Here is an 18,389-nt window from a genome sequence, read left to right as displayed (position 1 = left end):
TTACACTCCAGCCTAGTAAGATCTTCTTACGAGACAGATGCAGAAACTGTTCGAGGAGTACGTGCACACTACCATCGAATTTAAAAGACTGAAATGCGAGGAACTGGTCCCTGTACCAGAACTGAACGCAGTTCAATCGTTGTGCAAGCTTCTCGAGGTGCTGGCCACCCCCGAAAACGGAGTAGAGTTCACAGGGGACAGAGACGTATTCGCAAATATCACGAAAATGTGGTTCTTCTTCTGGTACGTACACTATCAAGTTAAATTAAAGTTAATCTCATCGAGTTAATTAACACGTTCCCCACTAGACGTCATATGCGTATCACCCTCCAATTTTTAAGTCAGCGTACTATATTTGATGAAAGCAAAATGTGTTTCAGAATATTCACCTATATTTTGTGTTATTAATTATCGTTGTTTCATGTATTTTAAATATATAATCAAGAAAGTAAAAACATTCTACCGAAGAGTGGTGTGTGACTATTTTCGAAACTATATGGTGGTAGAAAACGTGTTGAATATTGTCAACTCAAAAGTATTTTTCTAAATCCATATTAAATTCGCTCTACTAAAAAAAATCGACCTTTATCAGAGGAGCTAGTCGAGGGCCATAAAGCAAGCAAAATTCATGGCCCTTTATTGAAGATTCTGAAAGTGTACTGTAAAAACGAAAATAAGTAAACTTCGATAAGAGGACAAATACTAATGAACAGTAGTGTGTATTCTTTTTTCTAGTAACTTCCAGTTGGACAGAAAGTTGTAGCACTATTAAAAAGTCCCATCTCCAACAGACCAAAGTCCTCATCGATCGTCAGCCCCTCAACGTCAATTTTTAAAAAGTTCTAATGAATTTCCATTCACTCGAGTCCTGTTATAAAAATATCGAAACAACCAAGTGGACTTTCGTTTAAATTCGCAGTATGATCTGGTCGATCTGCGGTTCCGTGAACGAGGAGGGTCGCTACAGGGTGGACAATTACATCCGCGAGATCGAGGGCTCTTTTCCACTCCGCGACACCGTTTACGAGTACTTCGTCGACTCTCGTCTGCGAGCGTTCGTCTCGTGGGAGGAGAGGTTGCCTCAGGCATGGAGGATTCAATCAGGGTGCGTGGATAGACATTTCCATCTACGAATATCGAATCCATAATTTTTTTCTGACCGAATAACGCACGATGAATCGCAGGACGCCATTCTACAAAATCAATGTCCCGACTGTGGACACGGTCCGATACGAGTACATCATCGGTTCCCTGCTGAGGAACGAGTTCCCTGTGTTACTTGTGGGCCCTGTGGGCACAGGGAAGACCTCGATGTTCCATACAATCCTGAACTCCTTGAACACTGAAAAATATGCCGTTCTGACATTGAACATGTCTGCTCAGACCACCTCGAAGAACATACAGGTGATGCTCGTAACTTCATAAAAATTGCAACTGTCGAGAGTTGTAAGTAGGCAGCGGATGTTTACGCAAATTAACAATTTTGGAGGCTAATATGGAAAAAACAGAATTGCACAGAAATTTCTGTTGTGGTAATAATAATACATAAATAATATTAAATTTTATTGGAATGTTTATTTTGCTTCGTTTTTCAAGTCAGAGATATATTTTCTGAAATTCTTCGAAACTTTCATTGCAATATATTTAGTGAAGAAGTTCGTTAATTTATCGATTAACATATTTTCAACAAACTATATATCAACTTGATAGGAATAAAAACACGTTCACCTTCGGTAGTCTAGTGTTAACGTTTGAGAATTGTTTCTCAGGATACGCTTGAGAGCAGACTGGAGAAACGCACGAAAGGGATCTACATCCCAATCAGTGGGAAAAAAATGATCTCCTTCATGGATGACTTCAACATGCCCATGAAAGAGACTTATGGCTCCCAGCCGCCCCTGGAACTCATCCGACAATTGATAGGATATGGATTCTGGTAAATTTGATTCGTTCAATTCTTTCTACACTTTTCTAATATTCAATTCTTCTTGTGTCCATTAATTGTGATGCACGACACGAAACATTAATGATTCGTGTGTTGTAATGGAATTATGAATAATCGAGGATTTATTTGTAAAGGTACGATCGCCGGAAGCAGATCAGGAAGTACGTGCAAAGAGTGCATTTAATGGCCGCCATGGGCCCACCTGGCGGGGGACGTAACGTAATCACGAATCGACTTCTGACGAAGTTCAACGTTATCAACATGACGTTCCCCGTCGAGAAGCAAATCGTGAGGATATACGGAACGATGCTGAATCAACATTTGGCCGACTTTCATTCGGAAGTCAAGGGAATAAGTTAGTAACGTATGATAAATATGTATCTTTGTAGAAATTGTGAATGAGGATCTCTGTTTTTGATCAGGTAACGAGGTCACATTGGCCACCATCGATCTCTACAATCACGTCATCCAAACGATGCTGCCAACTCCGGCGAAAATGCACTATCTGTTTAATTTACGAGACATATCCAAGGTAAAATTGTCTGTACAAATTTATTAGAAATATTACGAATTAAGAATTTTGTTTGGGTTATGAAAGGTGTTCCAAGGTTTGCTGCGCAGTCATATAGACTACCAATACTCTAGATCAACGTTCCTTCGATTGTGGATGCACGAGACGTTCCGAGTGTTCTGTGACAGACTCATCGACGAGAAGTAAGCACTCATAACTAGACTACAAGCAAAAGAAGGTTTCAATAAAGTTTCATTCGTATTTATGTATAAATTATAATAAGGAACAGATAATAAGAATGTTGAATGTCTTTTTAGGGACAGAGATTGGTTCCTGGATGAGCTTAGTCGTCAGCTTGGAAAATACTTCGAGATGACTTTCAGTAATATCTGCCCGGAGAAAAGGTGTCCAATTTTTGGTAAGCTTCAAAATATGACCTTAATCTAGGGAAGATGATCTTCAACGTAGGTAATTACTGAATCTACTGTTCCTAAAATGGACACTGACAGGTAGCTTCATGAACGCCTGGGACATATACGAAGACTTAGCAGACATCGGCGCCGTGAGAACGCACATCGAGTCGCAAATGGACGAATACAACGCCTCCACGGGTGTGGTTCGCCTCGATCTTATTCTCTTCCGGGACGCGATCGAGCACATATGCCGAATCGTTCGCGTGATCTCTCAAGTTCGTGATGTATTCCAGTCCATTAATCGATTTCTTACTTTTCTTCCTTTATTTATTTATATACTTATTTACTCAACATGCAATAAGCCCTTTCGTATATTTGATATGATTCGATACGATTCCTATAGCCTCGAGGCAACATGCTTCTGGTGGGAGTCGGTGGTAGCGGACGACAATCGTTGTCACGGATTGCGGGCTACATGTGCGAGCTGACCACCTTCCAAATCTCGGTCACGAAATTGTACAAGCTACCGGAATTTCGCGAGGACCTGAAGGTTCTGTACTCGAAGACCGGCGTCGAGAACAAGGCGATGTCGTTCCTTTTCAACGACACCCAGGTAGTCGAGGAACAATTCTTGGAAGTTGTGAACAGTATATTGAGCACAGGCGAGGTGGCCAACCTGTTTAAAAGCGACGAAATGGAAGAGGTAAAGCTACGATATTAAAGATAATCTATTCTTTCGATACCATTTCACCCATTCGACAGGATCGACGAGTTGATACCTGGGTCGTTTGAAAAGTTCTCGGTTCGGAGTGGATGAAGAACTTATATCGTTTTATTTTTTAATATAATCCTCTTTAGGTGTCCAAAACTTTTATATAAGACGTAGTATCATCTATTTATAATCAATTTCTTTTAATTTTGAAATACAATTCCCATATTGGTAAATAATTTAGTCACACAAAGGTGACAGCCTTTTGTGAACACACTTCGTGTCATTATAACAGTAGTATATACGTTACAGTGAATCCATACAACGAAGATGTTGGATGAACTAAAAATTTCAGGAACTACCGATGATATTATCCGTAGTACCTACCCAACTTTCCAAACGACCCACGTACATTCAAAAATCCCCTCGAACCCCAACAAACGGAGGATCCAGTTCCAATATCGCGACAAATCTCCAACTTCTTGCCCTCTCTCGCGATCCGACATTACTCCTGGCGTTCTCCATCCGTTTCCCCCTTTTTCCCGCGGTCTAATCCGTCCGCGCATATTGGATCCCCACGCGGGAAGTACAATTTTCCCGACAAGCAAATTCCTTACTCGCCCGACCACCACCAATGCTCTCCTCCATCGTGTTTCTCGTTTTCTCGTTCTCTGGCCAGATTAAAAAGCAACTGTCGAAGGACGCGATCAAAGCTGGACGTGTACCAACAACCGAGACGATCTACGCGCTGCTGATCGAGAGGGCGCGCGCCAATATGCATCTGGTGCTGTGCATGAGCCCGGTCGGGGACGCGTTCAGGAACAGATTACGCCAGTACCCGGCCCTGATCAACTGCACAACCATCGATTGGTTTCTGGAATGGCCGCGGGAAGCTCTGCTCGAAGTTGGCAACAAGTTCCTCATGAATCTCAATCTGACGCTCACTATCACCGGCGAAAATAAAGCGGTTGGTCCTCCGTGTTCGGGCCCCTTCCGTCCGTCGTACCTCTTCCCCCTTCCCTTTTCATCCGCTGTACCTCCTCCCCCATATTTCCTAACCTCTCTTTCCGCGCGATCGATTCCATTCGATTCGTTTCCGCAGGATCGAGGAGACGGTCGTACAATCCGCCAAGCGAGAGGCGGAGAGATGGCGTTTCTCCACGGGTCCTCTCTCCATTTCGTGGAATCCGATTATTTTCCTCTCCATGGCTCGCCGTTCCACCCACTACTACCACTACTACTGTATCGTCCTCTTCTTCCTCCCAACGGGCGGATCATGCGACCGTCTAGCGCGTTTCCCTTCTGGAACGCAATCGTCCGAGCGTTCCCGCCGATCGGCCGCTTAATATTTTTGAATTTGTCGCGCGCTGACCTAGACTCGTCGGGCCGACGCCCCTCCCCACGAGTTTGCGGCGGGACAATTCCTCTTTGCTGTCGCGGTATTCGATTCACTTCACCCGCTGGCTTGGACTATTTTTAACGGAAAACTAACGGCGGAGTAGATATCGTAATTTTCAGTTTTTTTTTCTTTTGTGTATTTTATGGTAGAGTTTTCACGTCACTTCGGCTGTTATATTTGGTTATTACCCCTTTCGTTCTCACTGTTGCCATATCGATACATATTTTAAAGTACGAAATACAACATTGGTATCGTGTATTTTTTTTATTCCTATGAGTGTATAATAGTTTAAATACGTAAAATCTACAGTCTATTAATCGATAACGTTGGAAACGTAGGGTGGCCCGTGAAGAAATGTTTCCCAACAAAATGGCGGCAGCGAACGTATTGATACAATACTTCGTGATTTATTATTTTTTATTTTTTTAAATGATGATAATTGTTATTTTGGGTATGGAGGAGGTTTGGCTTTCTTTCTTAATTTGATAAAAAAAAATTGTTAACAGGAACCACGACAATCCGCGACGGCGATTCCGTTGCCTCCGCTTCAGGAACGTATGCGGGATGGAATAGCGGGGACCTTCTCTCTAATTCACGAGAGTGTGTCACAGTTTTCGCGTAGAATGGCCATGGAGATGAAGCGGTACAATTACGTGACACCGGTGAATTTCCTCGAACTGGTCGCTGGCTATAAAACGTGAGTCTATGCTAGAGTCGCCATTGAAATTCTACGAATGAACTTGAATAAACGAATTGAAAGAAATAATTTTTTTCCCCGAAAAAGGTGTTTGGGGGTTAAAGGGTTAAAAATAAACTTAAAAATATTTTTTAAATAAGTGGTTTAATATCGATATTTTCTTGGTATAATTTTCAAACAACGATTCAAGTGTCTTTGCGTTAAAGGGTTAAACTCGTTTGAAGTTATTTCCTCCGTTCAACGATTCCAATTGCCGTCGAGTTACTCTCGCCACATGTACCGAGTGTACGACGTGAGCTTTATCGTCCGAAATATTTCCGCCGTAATTTTAGAACTTCCAGAAAATATTCCTCGAGGAAGTTCGGTGCTTGCGCTCGCGGACGATTGAACCTATCCGATAAGAAGACCGTGACACAGACCGTTTAAAGGGTCGAAAACAACTCTGATATCCTCCATTTTGAAACAAGAATAATACCTTTTGTCGAAAGGACAAACTTTGAGCGCATTTTCATTGCGTCTAAAGACTCAGTTTAATGAAACACCCTGTACAAAACAACTTGTCGATTCAATGGAATTGTGTCATGTCCTTTTGGATTTCAGAATGCTCGCGGAAAAGAGGCAGGAATTAGCGGACCAGGCGAACAAACTTCGGAACGGCCTCTCGAAGATCGACGACACCCGAGTCAAAGTGAATGAAATGGCTGCCGAGCTCGAAGTCACGCAGGAGCAGGTTCATAAATCTACCAGGGAATGCGAAGAGTTCCTGGTGACCATAGGTGAGCGCGCGTCAACACCTGACGATGATGTATTACTATTTGGCTGCAATTAAGTCGATGCAACGGAAGGTTTCTATGACCTAGAGTTCGTTGTATAATTATTTTTAAGGGTGGGTTGGCGACAAATTTAAAAATTGGAACTTTGTAAAATTTCGAAACTTTTAAGAACTTCCAAAATCGATCACCGAGCATTCAGGAAGCATCTCGCGCCGAGTATTCGGGATTTATTCGTCGATTTTATATATTTTCTTATCTTGGTTTGAAGAATTTCGAATCACGAAAAATGCGCAAAGTTTCGACTTCTCGAAACTCGGAATTTTCTTAGTTCTCGAAGGTTTCGAAGTTTCCAGAAGGCCATCCCTAATAATTTTACCATCCCCAACAGCCGTGGGCTCCATAAAATTGTATCAATAATCTCGAACATAACCTCAAATCGTATAGAATCGAGAATGGTTCACACATTTAATTTTCGGTGTGGTTCTCAAGTGAATCAGAGACGGGACGCCGACGAGACGCAGAAAACCGTAACGGCCAGATCGAATCGGATCGCCGAGGAGCAAAAGGAATGCAAGGCGCTCGAAGAGCTGGCTCGCGCTGACCTCGAAACTGTCGAACCAGCTCTGAACGAGGCCATGAAGGTACCTTACCCAACCATCCTCTATCCCACATTAATTCTTATCGTTCCGCCGATAATACTGTTCCAGCTCGTTTGCTCTTAATGATTGAGCACCACTTTGCCAGATTCACGGTCTATGAGGGTGGGGATGAAGGGGGCGTAACCGTTCGGCTCGGTAGGTAAAATAGGGAATTCGATTGTGACCGGTATAAAACTTGTTTCAGCTGAACCGTCCGCGCTGGTACTTCTCGGTCGGAATTTTATGCAGTCGAGGGAAGTTCCACAGAGCGGGGTGGCCTCCCCATCGGTGGAAATAAGATGGGGGAAGGGGATGTTGTATAAATTTGCTTTCGTTACTTTGTTTAAAAGTTCCCTGAAGGGGGAAATTTAAAGCGTACATCTGATCGCGAATTTATCGCCGTCGAATCGTACGTCCCTTACGAACAGCTCGTCCCTCGAAACTTTCTCTTTCGTCGTTCGGAGTGGAATTTAAAAGTATAACAGCCTGTGAATACCGGTGACGTAAACCGAATTTATAGAGTGGTACGATTATTAATAAACATTTAACCAAAACAACGCCTGCAGGATACTAAACAATTAATCCTATTCAAACTACGTAGAAAATATTTTTCGCGTTTTCACAATTAAGGATATTCGAGGGGTCACTCTTAAATGAAACATCCTGTACAATGACCGACAGGAATAGAGAGCTCGAGGAACGAATTCACGCGAAATTCACGGCGATGTCTCGATTGATACCGTTCACAAATAAATTTCTCGGTCCGCCCACTGTTCCCTCGAGTTCATACATATGTATAGATTCTCTGACTCGTCGTTCCCCTTGGCGAGAACTGTCTCAACCCCAAATATATCCTCTTCGACCCTTCCAGGCTCTGGACGCGCTCAGCAAGAAGGACATCTCCGAAATAAGATCTTTCACGCGTCCGCCGCCGAAAGTCGAGATGGTAATGGAGGCGGTGATGATCCTGAAGACCTCCGAGCCGAGCTGGGCGGAGTCGAAGCGTCAGCTTGCTGACGTGAACTTTCTCAACACGGTGGGAAATATACCATGCATATGTCCAACTCCACGGAATATCCGTGATTCGGTTCTCTCTTGCTCCGTTACCTATCTGGATACTCGGTTTTAGCTACGGGACTTCGACAAAGACCACATATCCGATAGAACGCTGAGAGCCATCGCCAGGTACACATCCAATCCCGAATTTGATCCCGAAAAAGTCGGCCAGGTATCGATCGCCGCGAAGTCGCTCTGCATATGGGTCATAGCCATGGAGAAATACGGGAAGCTGTTCAGGTAACCAGCGATAAATATCTTGCCTCGAAGGATCTCCAGGAATCCACCGAATTCTACGGGAGAAACGGCAGAGTGAACTTTTCCTTTCAGTCGTTCGAACTCGATTTGGTTCCCTTGAGGAACTTATAACGAGGGTTGCTCGCGTTTCGACACTTGGAATACCAATAGCATGCAGCTTACATATATTATTAGGGAGTACCAGAAAGTAATGTCATTTTTTTTAATAAACTTCACTGCAAATTTCTAAATACATATGAAGGTACTCTTCACTCGAATAGTCCTCGTCGTCTTCGATAACCCTTCGTCAAGATCTTGTAAGTTTTAGCTTAACGTTCTCGGCCGTCGAAATATGACACTTAGACTCACCTGAAATTAGTTTAAAAAGTTAAAAAGACATTCACCACAAAGGTCATTACTTTTTGGTAATCCCAAATATCAAGTTGTCAGATAAATCTTATTTCCTGTCATCTCACTCATCTTTAAAAAAAAAAAAACGGATTCTGTCCCTGTTGAAATATTGTGAAACCCATTCGAAGCAGTATCCATTCTCCTGGTTTCACCAAAATCATTCCACGCGATTTTTAAACGAACCACACGACACGACGTGGCATTTCATATTACACCGAAGAGTCTTCTATGTCACCGTAGAATTGTCGCGCCGAAGAGGGAGAAGCTGTACGAGGCGCTGGCGTCATTGAAGCAGAAGGAGGATGCCCTCAAGGAGGCGATGCATCAATTCGAAAAATTGCAAGAGAAACTGGAGAAGCTGCAGGAGATGTACGACGGGAAGATGCGCGAAAAGGAGGAGTTAATTAAACTGGCGAGTATACGCGATCTTCGCGCGGAGAAATGGTCGCGAACGGTGTCCCGTGGAAATGTTCGCGCTTGAACCGCTACGAAAGACGAAGGAGGACTTGTCACCGAACGGTTCTATTTACATAAACTCACGCTTCAGCTGTCGCGCGGAAAGTTTCGTTTGCATGCTGTTTATAGGCGGGAATATCGTCCTGACTAGATATCGCACGCTCCGCGGCTGTATTTACACGAGCCGTATTTGGCCCCGCGAATTTTCGGACTTTATCACCCATCTGGGGATGGACAACCAAGTGATTTCACGGTTTATTTGCGTTTCACGTGTTTGCTGTTCTCGAACTTTTTATGTTTCGGGCAATTTTGTTCGATTTGCCGTAGGCATTACGAAGATCCGGTCGAAATACAGTAAATCCTCGATCACTGTCCGAAGGCTAAATTGGCTACAATCTAAATGGACGATCATTCATAAATAAATGATATGAGTTTAATGTGGTAAGATTCAGTGTTTTGAGGATTTTCATGTGAATTCTAAAAAAGGAACACTGACGAAAATTTTCGTCGTTCATAGCGTATATCGCGGGGAACCTTCGATGTCTCAAAGTCTGCCAAAGAGGGGTAGAAATGTTAAAATTCCAACCACCGTTGACTCGATTCTACTTACGGTACCGCGTGTTTTCAGGCGGAGCTATTGAAGCTGAAACTGGAACGGGCCGGGATGCTAGTCGACGGTCTTTCCGGGGAACGAATACGATGGGAGAACACGGTCGGTTCACTGGCCACGTACTTCGACTGGCTGCCAGGTGATTGCCTAATATCCACCGCCTTTGTGTCCTATTTGGGTCCCTTCGTGTCCAATTACAGGGAGGAGCTGATAAGCATGTGGATGAAGGAGGTGAGTCGATCCCTATCCGAATTCGTCGAAGTAATAATCGTTAATTCGCGAGTGTCTCTGTGCCCTTATCCTTGTTATCGAGCATCAATTAAGTAGCAAATAGGTCTATCTAGCTGAAGAACATCGATCGATTCTCCCTTCCAAGTATTCCGTATTCTTAACCAGCGATAGAATATCTAACCCAGGCCTAATCAATGACGAGACAAAACTTTTAGGTGACAGAGAAAGAAATTACAACCTCCCCTGACCTCAACTTGAAGGAATTCCTGGTAGATCCAGCAATAATCAGGGAGTGGCGAATCCAAGGCCTACCTTCGGACGACTTCAGCACGGAGAACGGTATCATCGTGACCAGGGGGACCAGATGGCCCCTGGTGATCGATCCCCAGTGTCAGGCGGTGAAATGGATCAAGAACATGGAGACAAAGAACGTACGTATCGAGGAACAGAAATGTCAATTACCTTCTATGTTACATATACATAATTAGATGAGTTTCTACAGTGGCAATAGTAAGGTCCAATCAACGGAATTGAATTGAAACCAACGAAATTACCTTTCCAGTCGCTGAAAGTGATCGATTTTGGGCAAGCAGATTTCATGAGGGTCCTGGAACAGGCGCTGCAATTCGGTCGTCCGGTACTTCTGGAGAACATCGGGGAGCTGATCGATCCCGCTCTGAACCCGATCCTCGACAGATCCTTCGTCACTCTAGGTACACCACTGTTTCCAAAATCTATCATACGAATAATTGAACGGGTGTCTTGAAGAAGGACGTGTGTTAAAATTAGAGTTGCAGGAAAATCTACAAACAATACATTGCTTACCATTAAAGCTCCTGACCTCTAATGCCACGGTCGAGTACTAAAAACTTTGTTAAAACGTTTTCTACATTCCACTGACTCTTACTCTACGGGAAGCCACTTTCGAAAATGTGTAACATATGTCATTCTTCGAGATACCCATTCAATTATCTTATGTCACTGTTTGTGTACAGGTAACCAGGTGGTGATCAAATTCAACGAAAAGATGATCTCCTACAACAGCAACTTCCGTCTGTTCATCACGACGAAACTGGCGAATCCCCATTACGCACCAGAGGTGTCCACTAAGACGACTTTATGCAACTTCGCCATTAAGGAACAGGGTAACTAAAGCCACCTGGCGGTAAAAAGGCCAATAGATCGAGCGGTTGGGGGAGGGGGTAACGAAATAGATTCTAGAAACAGAGAAAGAGATGGTGGAGGGGGGCGTAGAAGGAAGACCACCCACGACCTTATTATCCTGTGCGCAGGACTGGAAGACCAGCTCCTGGGTATCGTGGTAAGAAAAGAGAAGCCGCAGCTCGAGGAACAGAAGGACAATCTGGTCATCACGATCTCGAGCAATAAACGAACCCTCAAAGAGCTCGAGGACCGAATCCTCCAGTAAGACACACTCGACTTTCGAATTCGATTTTCTGTTTTGGAATAGCGGAAGCAACTCAAGAATATCCCCATGGTGCAATACAGGGTGCCTCATTGAAGTGTGACCTCCCAAATACCTTTCTTAACTGTGAAAACGCACAAAATATTTTAAACATATAAAATAATTTTAATGGTCAGTATCCTGCAGGCGTTGTTTTTTTTTTAGAAGTTTTCAAGGTTATTTTTTTGTTCGAATAACTACATATTTTTTCCTATTGCATCATATAGCTCATGAAAAAATACACTCAGGTGTGTACTATACGACTTTCAAATGTGACCTCGAAAACTTCGAAAAAAAAACAACGTCTACAGGATACTGACCCCTTAATATACTATTCAGATTACGTACAAAATATTTTTTGTGTTTTCACAATTAAGATAGATACTCGACTTAAATGAGACACCCTGTATACAGCTATACGAAATCCTGTACTTAAGATGAGATCTGTTTTCACTCGTAGCTTGCTGAACGTGGCCGGCGATAGCCTCTTAGACGATCTCGATCTACTGAGCACCCTGCAATCCTCGAAAGCGACCGCGTCCACGATCGAAGAATCGTTAGTGGTGTCCGAGAGTACCGAGAAAAAGATCGATCTAGCTAGAGAGGAGTACAGACCGTGCGCCCAGCGTGCAGCGATACTATTCTTCGTGTTGAACGACATGAGCCTGATCGATCCGATGTACCAGTTCTCATTGGACGCGTACGTCACCCTGTTTGTCCTGTCTATCGAGAAGAGCCCGAGGAGTGTAAAGCTCCAGGAGAGGATCGAAAGCCTGAACGAGTATCACACTTACGCCCTGTACAAGTATATAACCCTTCCATAAATCTGGATCCGTCTCCGGTTGTATTATGATACAGTAAATCATCGATGAATGTTCGAAGGCTCGTCAGCACTGATCTCTACTGATCACGATTCGTGGTTCACCCTGTATATATTATATAACGATAAAGCTTGGAATTCTGAAGCTAATGATATTTGTTGCAGCCTCCATTAGCTTATGAAATATTTAATGTTCAGTGCTGAGGAGCCTTCGGACATTAATCGATGATTTACTCTACATACGTTCTGAAAATCTTCTCTCCGCTTGCGCGCAGAAACACGTGTCGCGGTCTGTTCGAGCATCACAAGCTGCTGTTCTCGTTCAACATGTGCATCAAGATATTGGACGCCCAGGGTAAAGTTTCCCACGTCGAGTACGGGTTTCTGTTGCGCGGCGGGATTGTTCTGGATCGTGAGAATCAGCCGGACAAGCCGGTTCCATGGCTGCCGGACGAAACTTGGGACAACGTCACCGAGCTGGACAAGGTTCCTGGATTCCACGGACTGGTCTCCTCGTTCGAGCAGTTCCCGCGGGATTGGAATCTGTGGTACGTGTGACGAATAGGACTTTTTCATCCAGAGACACTTCTGTTAATCGATAGTCAAGCTCGATTGAATATTCAAATATTTTGTGATAGTTTGGATCTACTGTGGGCAATTTGATGGTTGGATAACAATTGATGTTTGAATGGACAGGTACGTCAGCACGGAACCAGAAACGATACCACTGGTCGCCGAATGGGAAACGCACTGCAACACATTCCAGAAGATGCTAGTGATACGAAGCTGTCGGCCAGATAGAATCTCCTTCTGCGTCGCGCACTTCATCGTGATAAATCTCGGTCAAAGATTCGTGGAGCCCCCGGTACTCGACCTGAAAGCCGTCCTCGACGATTCCGTCGCCCAGACCCCACTCATATTTGTTCTCTCGCCTGGTGTGGATCCTACGAGCACTTTGACGCAATTAGTCGACAGCCAGGAGATGACTAATCATTTTATGACTCTGTCCCTGGGTCAAGGACAATCCCCTATCGCCACCAGGTCCGTTCAAATATCCCTTCCAGGAATGTTCCCTCATGAAACACACACTCTTACCACAGAATCGAATGCAGTAAATCCTCGATGAGTGTTCGAAGGCTCCTTAGCACTGACAAGGAGAGGTCTCCATACGACCGTTAGTTTATCAAATATTTAATGTTCAGTGCCGAGAAGTCTTCGAACACTTATCGGGTATTTACTGTAATAAATTAACGTGGACCATATAAATCTTGGTACAGAATGATAGAAGTCGGAGCGACAGAAGGGGCATGGGTGTTTCTAGCCAACTGTCATTTGTCGCTCAGCTGGATGCCGAAATTGGACAAGATCGTGGAGACATTAGGGTCCAGTAAAACTCTCCACCCACAGTTCAGGTGCTCCCTGATATTTGCATACGAAAGCGAATTTAGACGGTCGGATAATGAAAGGGTTTCCCCCGGCTAATTACAGATTGTGGCTGAGCTCCAGTCCAACTCCGCAGTTCCCTATATCGATCCTTCAGGCGGGTATCAAGATGACCACCGAACCGCCGAAAGGTCTGAGGGCGAACATGAAGCGTCTTTACGGTTTAATAACCGAGACCCAGTTCGAGCTATGCCAAACGAAGCACAAGTACAAAAAGCTTCTGTTCGCCCTGGTATTCTTCCATGCGATTCTCCTCGAACGTAAAAAGTTCCAGCAATTGGGCTGGAACGTTGTCTACAGCTTCAACGACTCGGACTTTGTGGTAATACTCGGCGAGAAACACGCTGATTGGGGGGAGATCGAAATACCTGGGTATCGATTCTCCGTGACCTTTTATACAGGGATCCCCTAGAATAACCTGAAAATCCGAGACGCGTTTTCAATAAAACAGAAGACGAATTTAAACCAGGGACTTAAACCGGTATGATTTTGATACCGGTATTATGCCATCAATCATTATGATATACCGAAACCGATATATTACCGAAAACAGAAATAAATACCCGTATTTTTTCGATTTCTATAAAGGTAGGGCTTATATAGGGCGAAGATGCAACCGAAAAGACCGGTATAATTTTCGTTTCAGTAGAAGTCCCTGATTTAAACACGTACATCATTATCTGTATTGTCTCCCTCTTAAAGGACTACTTGTGCTACGACGATAACCAGTCATTTTTCCGTTTTATTTGAATCGGTAAACTCGTAAAACTGGGTCATATTCCGTAACTCGTGCCGAAGTGTCATAAAACTGAAAGGATTGATAACTGCTCTAACGGTGAAGAACCTCCGCCACGTTTTCTCGTAACATCGGTTATCTTGCGACTCCCTGTGTGTATAGTCTGAAGTTAACAGCGTCTATAATACTTCAGAAACTCGAAGCGGTTGTCTAACATAATCAGGAGGGTAGATACTTACAATATTGACCATTAAATGATAATTATATCGTTTCCCTTGGGATAGGTGTCCGAGAATCTCCTCCAGGTCTACCTGGACGAATATCCAATCACTCCATGGGAATCCTTGAAATATCTCGTTGCTGGTGTTTGCTACGGCGGTCACGTGACCGATGACTGGGATCGCCGGTTGCTGATGACGTACGTGCAACAATATTTCAATGAGGACGCGCTGACTGTGCCCAATTATCGTTTGTCATCGTTGCCCACCTATTACGTGCCGCGGGACGGTTCCTTGGAGTCCTACCGCGATTTCATCGCTGTGCTGCCCAGCGTGGACAGACCAGAAGCGTTTGGTCAACACACGAATGCGGACATAACCTGTCTGATCATGGAGACACGGAATATGTTCAAGACGTTGATGGGTCTTCAGGTTCAGACGGCCACCAGCGAGGAGATCAGCAAGGAGGAAAAAGTATACCCAAAAGAAATCATCCACGATCTTGAGTCGATCTTCGACGAATTTCATTTATTTATTTTATTTAATGTATCGTCTTTATTAACCCTCATCCGTCTCTCATTTTCCCAACTTAAGTGGTAGAAATTAATACAATGAACTGATAAATAGTTAAATTGGCAAAATTTTTAAAGTAAAAATAACGAAGCTAAATTTACCTACACGCAAAGTCCGAGATTGGAAGGATCTCGTAATAAGCAATATTGTCTTTCTGTTTCCAAAGGTGACACAGCTAACCGCGGACATATTGTCGAAGATACCGAATAACATCGATTACGAGACCACGCAGAAGCTAATAGGGCCGAAGAAGTCGCCGTTGGACGTGGTCCTGTTGCAAGAGATACAACGCTACAATATTCTTCTACGTAAGACACGTAACAGTCTGCGGGATCTTCAGCAGGCAATTAAAGGTCTGGTCCTGATGTCGTCCGCATTGGAGGAGATCTTCACGTCCGTCTACGAGGGACGTGTTCCCTCGGCCTGGCTGGTCGCTTATCCGTCCTTGAAGCTACTGGGTGCCTGGACCAGGGATCTGGTCAGCCGTGTGGAACACTTCGACGAATGGGCGCGAACCACCCATCCGCCGTTGCTGTTCTGGCTGGCCGCGTACACGTTCCCAACCGGTTTTCTCACCGCTGTACTACAGACGTCGGCCAGATTATGGAACGTATCCATCGATTCTCTGTCCTGGGAGTTCAATGTTTTCACCATCGACGAGTCAGCGATCATCGAGCCACCTGTGGTATGTTGCAACTTGAGTTAAATTCAGAACTTAGGTGACTAATATTGACTAGATTCTGGATCAACTGATTCTAGATGATAAAGACACTTCGTTTTTCAGATTCAAAATAACAAGATATAACATATGTATCAGTTTCATAAGTTTATAGTAACAATTTAGGGGCCTGGACGTGAGAGGGGTAAAGTTGAATGTTGCAAGGTTTTTTTTTTAATGACAATCCTTTCGTTTTAGAGATATTTGAGAGAAAAATTTCGCTTGTACCATAAAAGGAAAGGTGAGTCATGGAGGGTTAAAAAAAAAGGGGAAGCAATGATAAACTTCTGTTTGGTGCTAGCAGGCCAAAAAGGGTTGTTCTGTAAATAGTTCATTGCTAACTATAGATTTAGGAATGAACAATATGAAGTACAGGTTACAGTCGCAACAAATCGAAATGATAGAACGTTCGAGGTTATTCAACCTACCATGCACAGAACGCAATCTACCAGGAGTCCACCGGCGTTGTTCGCGAAACAATCTCCTCTTCTCCGCAGCTAATTTTCCCTCGCGAAAACTCGCATTAGCCTGCACCCAAAATATGTACACCACTTTGGAACTTAGATTACGGTGAACTCGCACATTGTCACCGCCAATATGTACAGAGTTGCGTAAGACCTCCAAACTTCCGAGTCTAGTCTCGGGCTGCGTGTGTGAGACAAGAACGCGGGTGCAAAGACAACAACGTGCGTTTCCGAAATTTAATATCGTCGCGAGTCGAGTTGAACACGATCTAACCCTTTCGGGTCTGCTTATCTTATCTTGCACACGAACCCCGAGAAATAAAGTCAATGTGAACAGTGAAACCCTGACAATCTCGTAATCACCCTATTCTATGAATTTATTTGGACATTTATTTTAATTTTATTGCCCAACGTCTAACTTTTTCTTGTGTTATAAAAACGGTCCAGCTTGTCGAAGTTAAACATTGAACGTTGATAAATGTTGAAATGTTGTTTCGCTCCCTTCGTATGCTTCTTCTCTGATAAATATATATTCGAGGGTTAAAAATCAGTATTGAAAGTGTAAATTGAAAATAAATTCAGAATCCAACAGAGTACTTAGCAGAAACGTTTAATCAAAGGCGTGTTCTATGACAACAACAAGATGAACTATTCTAACCGGAAGTCTGACGACCGAAAGGGTTGATCCTCATGCACAGTTTCGTCAATAGGTACACATCGAAAGTCGATCCAATTACCTCCTTGACGCCGTTCCTACCTGCCTCCCGTAACGCAACCAGGAAAAATATAAGAGGATAAAGAATTCATCGTCGCGATATCGCCGGGGAAATAGGGACGACCCGCGCGTTTATAACCTTTGTGTGTACATTCCATTACAGGACGGCGTGTACATACGCTCGGTATTTCTCGAAGGCGCCGGCTGGGACAAGAAGAACAGCGTGCTCGTCGAGCCGGCCCCCATGCAACTTGTCTGCACCATGCCAGTGATTTACTTTCGACCCACGGAGCATCTCAAGAAGAGGACAAAAGGTAACCCTCAGAGTGGGTCACGTAGGCTGGACAGGAAGATGATGGGGAAGAAGAAATTGCTGCCAGGTTAATGGGGACTGTTTAATTTGTGTGCACAGGACTCTACAACTGCCCCTGCTACTATTATCCTCAGAGAAGCGGAGACCAAGGACGGCCATCTTTCGTTGTCGTTGTTGACCTGAACGCTGGCCCCGAAGGATCGGAATTCTGGATCAAACGGGGCACTGCTCTACTGCTGAGTCTCTCGACTTAGAGTTTTTTCTACGTTTGCGTATTCACTGTTTTTTTTTTTGTCACCGTTTGTTATTAACATTGGTAAAGAGTATAGCCTGATAGGAGGAGGATTTGGACTTGTGTGGGACCATTCGTTAGATTACCAAAACAATTTTCAGCACTTTATCACGACCAGGAGGATAGTAATAGGGAAAGTTTGGGTTATTGATTTTTCCTACCCTTCTGCTCGAAATACAGTGAATCATCGATGAAGACTCCTCGGCACTGGGTGTTCAGACGTCATCTCTACCACTGGGGGATCCGACGTGGGACTAGTCAAGTGCCCAGTGATGGAGATGACGTCTGAGCACTCAATGATGAGGAGTCTTTGAACACTCATCGATAATTTCCTGTATTCCAATCAGAATAGTAGGAAAAATCGATGATCTGAATTTTCCCTGTTGCTACCCTCCTGGTCGAGATAATAGTGAGTTGAAAATTGACTTGGTTAGCTATCGAATGGTCCAGCAACTCCAGTTCAGTCTAAGGGCATCTTTGACCCCTTGTACCCTTTTACCTGTTTTTCTTATTGATGACGTTACATAGACTGTATAGTCAGTCAGG

The 18,389-nt window shown here is 43.9% G+C and overlaps 1 protein-coding gene across 1 annotated transcript in view; it reads left to right on the top strand.

The window, feature by feature from the left end:
• The window catches only part of LOC107190531 (dynein heavy chain 2, axonemal), a 45,027-nt gene extending 27,222 nt beyond the window's left edge, over positions 1 to 17,805 (top strand). Inside the window, exons 33-63 of the mRNA XM_015579341.1 lie at positions 38 to 243; positions 920 to 1,105; positions 1,185 to 1,404; positions 1,770 to 1,936; positions 2,080 to 2,300; positions 2,368 to 2,477; positions 2,544 to 2,659; positions 2,774 to 2,874; positions 2,966 to 3,144; positions 3,273 to 3,572; positions 4,258 to 4,545; positions 5,484 to 5,674; positions 6,275 to 6,450; positions 6,937 to 7,088; positions 7,957 to 8,121; positions 8,215 to 8,381; positions 9,030 to 9,201; positions 9,874 to 10,086; positions 10,302 to 10,517; positions 10,649 to 10,799; positions 11,082 to 11,231; positions 11,379 to 11,511; positions 12,012 to 12,356; positions 12,647 to 12,919; positions 13,068 to 13,412; positions 13,649 to 13,783; positions 13,860 to 14,136; positions 14,835 to 15,242; positions 15,508 to 16,026; positions 17,402 to 17,552; positions 17,651 to 17,805. Of these exons, the coding sequence (XP_015434827.1) occupies positions 38 to 243; positions 920 to 1,105; positions 1,185 to 1,404; positions 1,770 to 1,936; positions 2,080 to 2,300; positions 2,368 to 2,477; positions 2,544 to 2,659; positions 2,774 to 2,874; positions 2,966 to 3,144; positions 3,273 to 3,572; positions 4,258 to 4,545; positions 5,484 to 5,674; positions 6,275 to 6,450; positions 6,937 to 7,088; positions 7,957 to 8,121; positions 8,215 to 8,381; positions 9,030 to 9,201; positions 9,874 to 10,086; positions 10,302 to 10,517; positions 10,649 to 10,799; positions 11,082 to 11,231; positions 11,379 to 11,511; positions 12,012 to 12,356; positions 12,647 to 12,919; positions 13,068 to 13,412; positions 13,649 to 13,783; positions 13,860 to 14,136; positions 14,835 to 15,242; positions 15,508 to 16,026; positions 17,402 to 17,552; positions 17,651 to 17,805 (6,588 nt within the window). The remainder of the gene's footprint in view (positions 1 to 37; positions 244 to 919; positions 1,106 to 1,184; positions 1,405 to 1,769; positions 1,937 to 2,079; positions 2,301 to 2,367; positions 2,478 to 2,543; positions 2,660 to 2,773; positions 2,875 to 2,965; positions 3,145 to 3,272; positions 3,573 to 4,257; positions 4,546 to 5,483; positions 5,675 to 6,274; positions 6,451 to 6,936; positions 7,089 to 7,956; positions 8,122 to 8,214; positions 8,382 to 9,029; positions 9,202 to 9,873; positions 10,087 to 10,301; positions 10,518 to 10,648; positions 10,800 to 11,081; positions 11,232 to 11,378; positions 11,512 to 12,011; positions 12,357 to 12,646; positions 12,920 to 13,067; positions 13,413 to 13,648; positions 13,784 to 13,859; positions 14,137 to 14,834; positions 15,243 to 15,507; positions 16,027 to 17,401; positions 17,553 to 17,650) is intronic.
• Positions 17,806 to 18,389: the final 584 nt, after the last annotated feature.

Source organism: Dufourea novaeangliae, unplaced genomic scaffold (assembly GCF_001272555.1).
Source record: "Dufourea novaeangliae isolate 0120121106 unplaced genomic scaffold, ASM127255v1 scaffold187, whole genome shotgun sequence".
In the NCBI taxonomy this organism is placed as follows: Eukaryota; Metazoa; Arthropoda; class Insecta; order Hymenoptera; family Halictidae; genus Dufourea; species Dufourea novaeangliae.
Note: the sequence above shows the minus strand (reverse complement) of the source record. Positions and strands in the feature narration are given on the sequence as shown.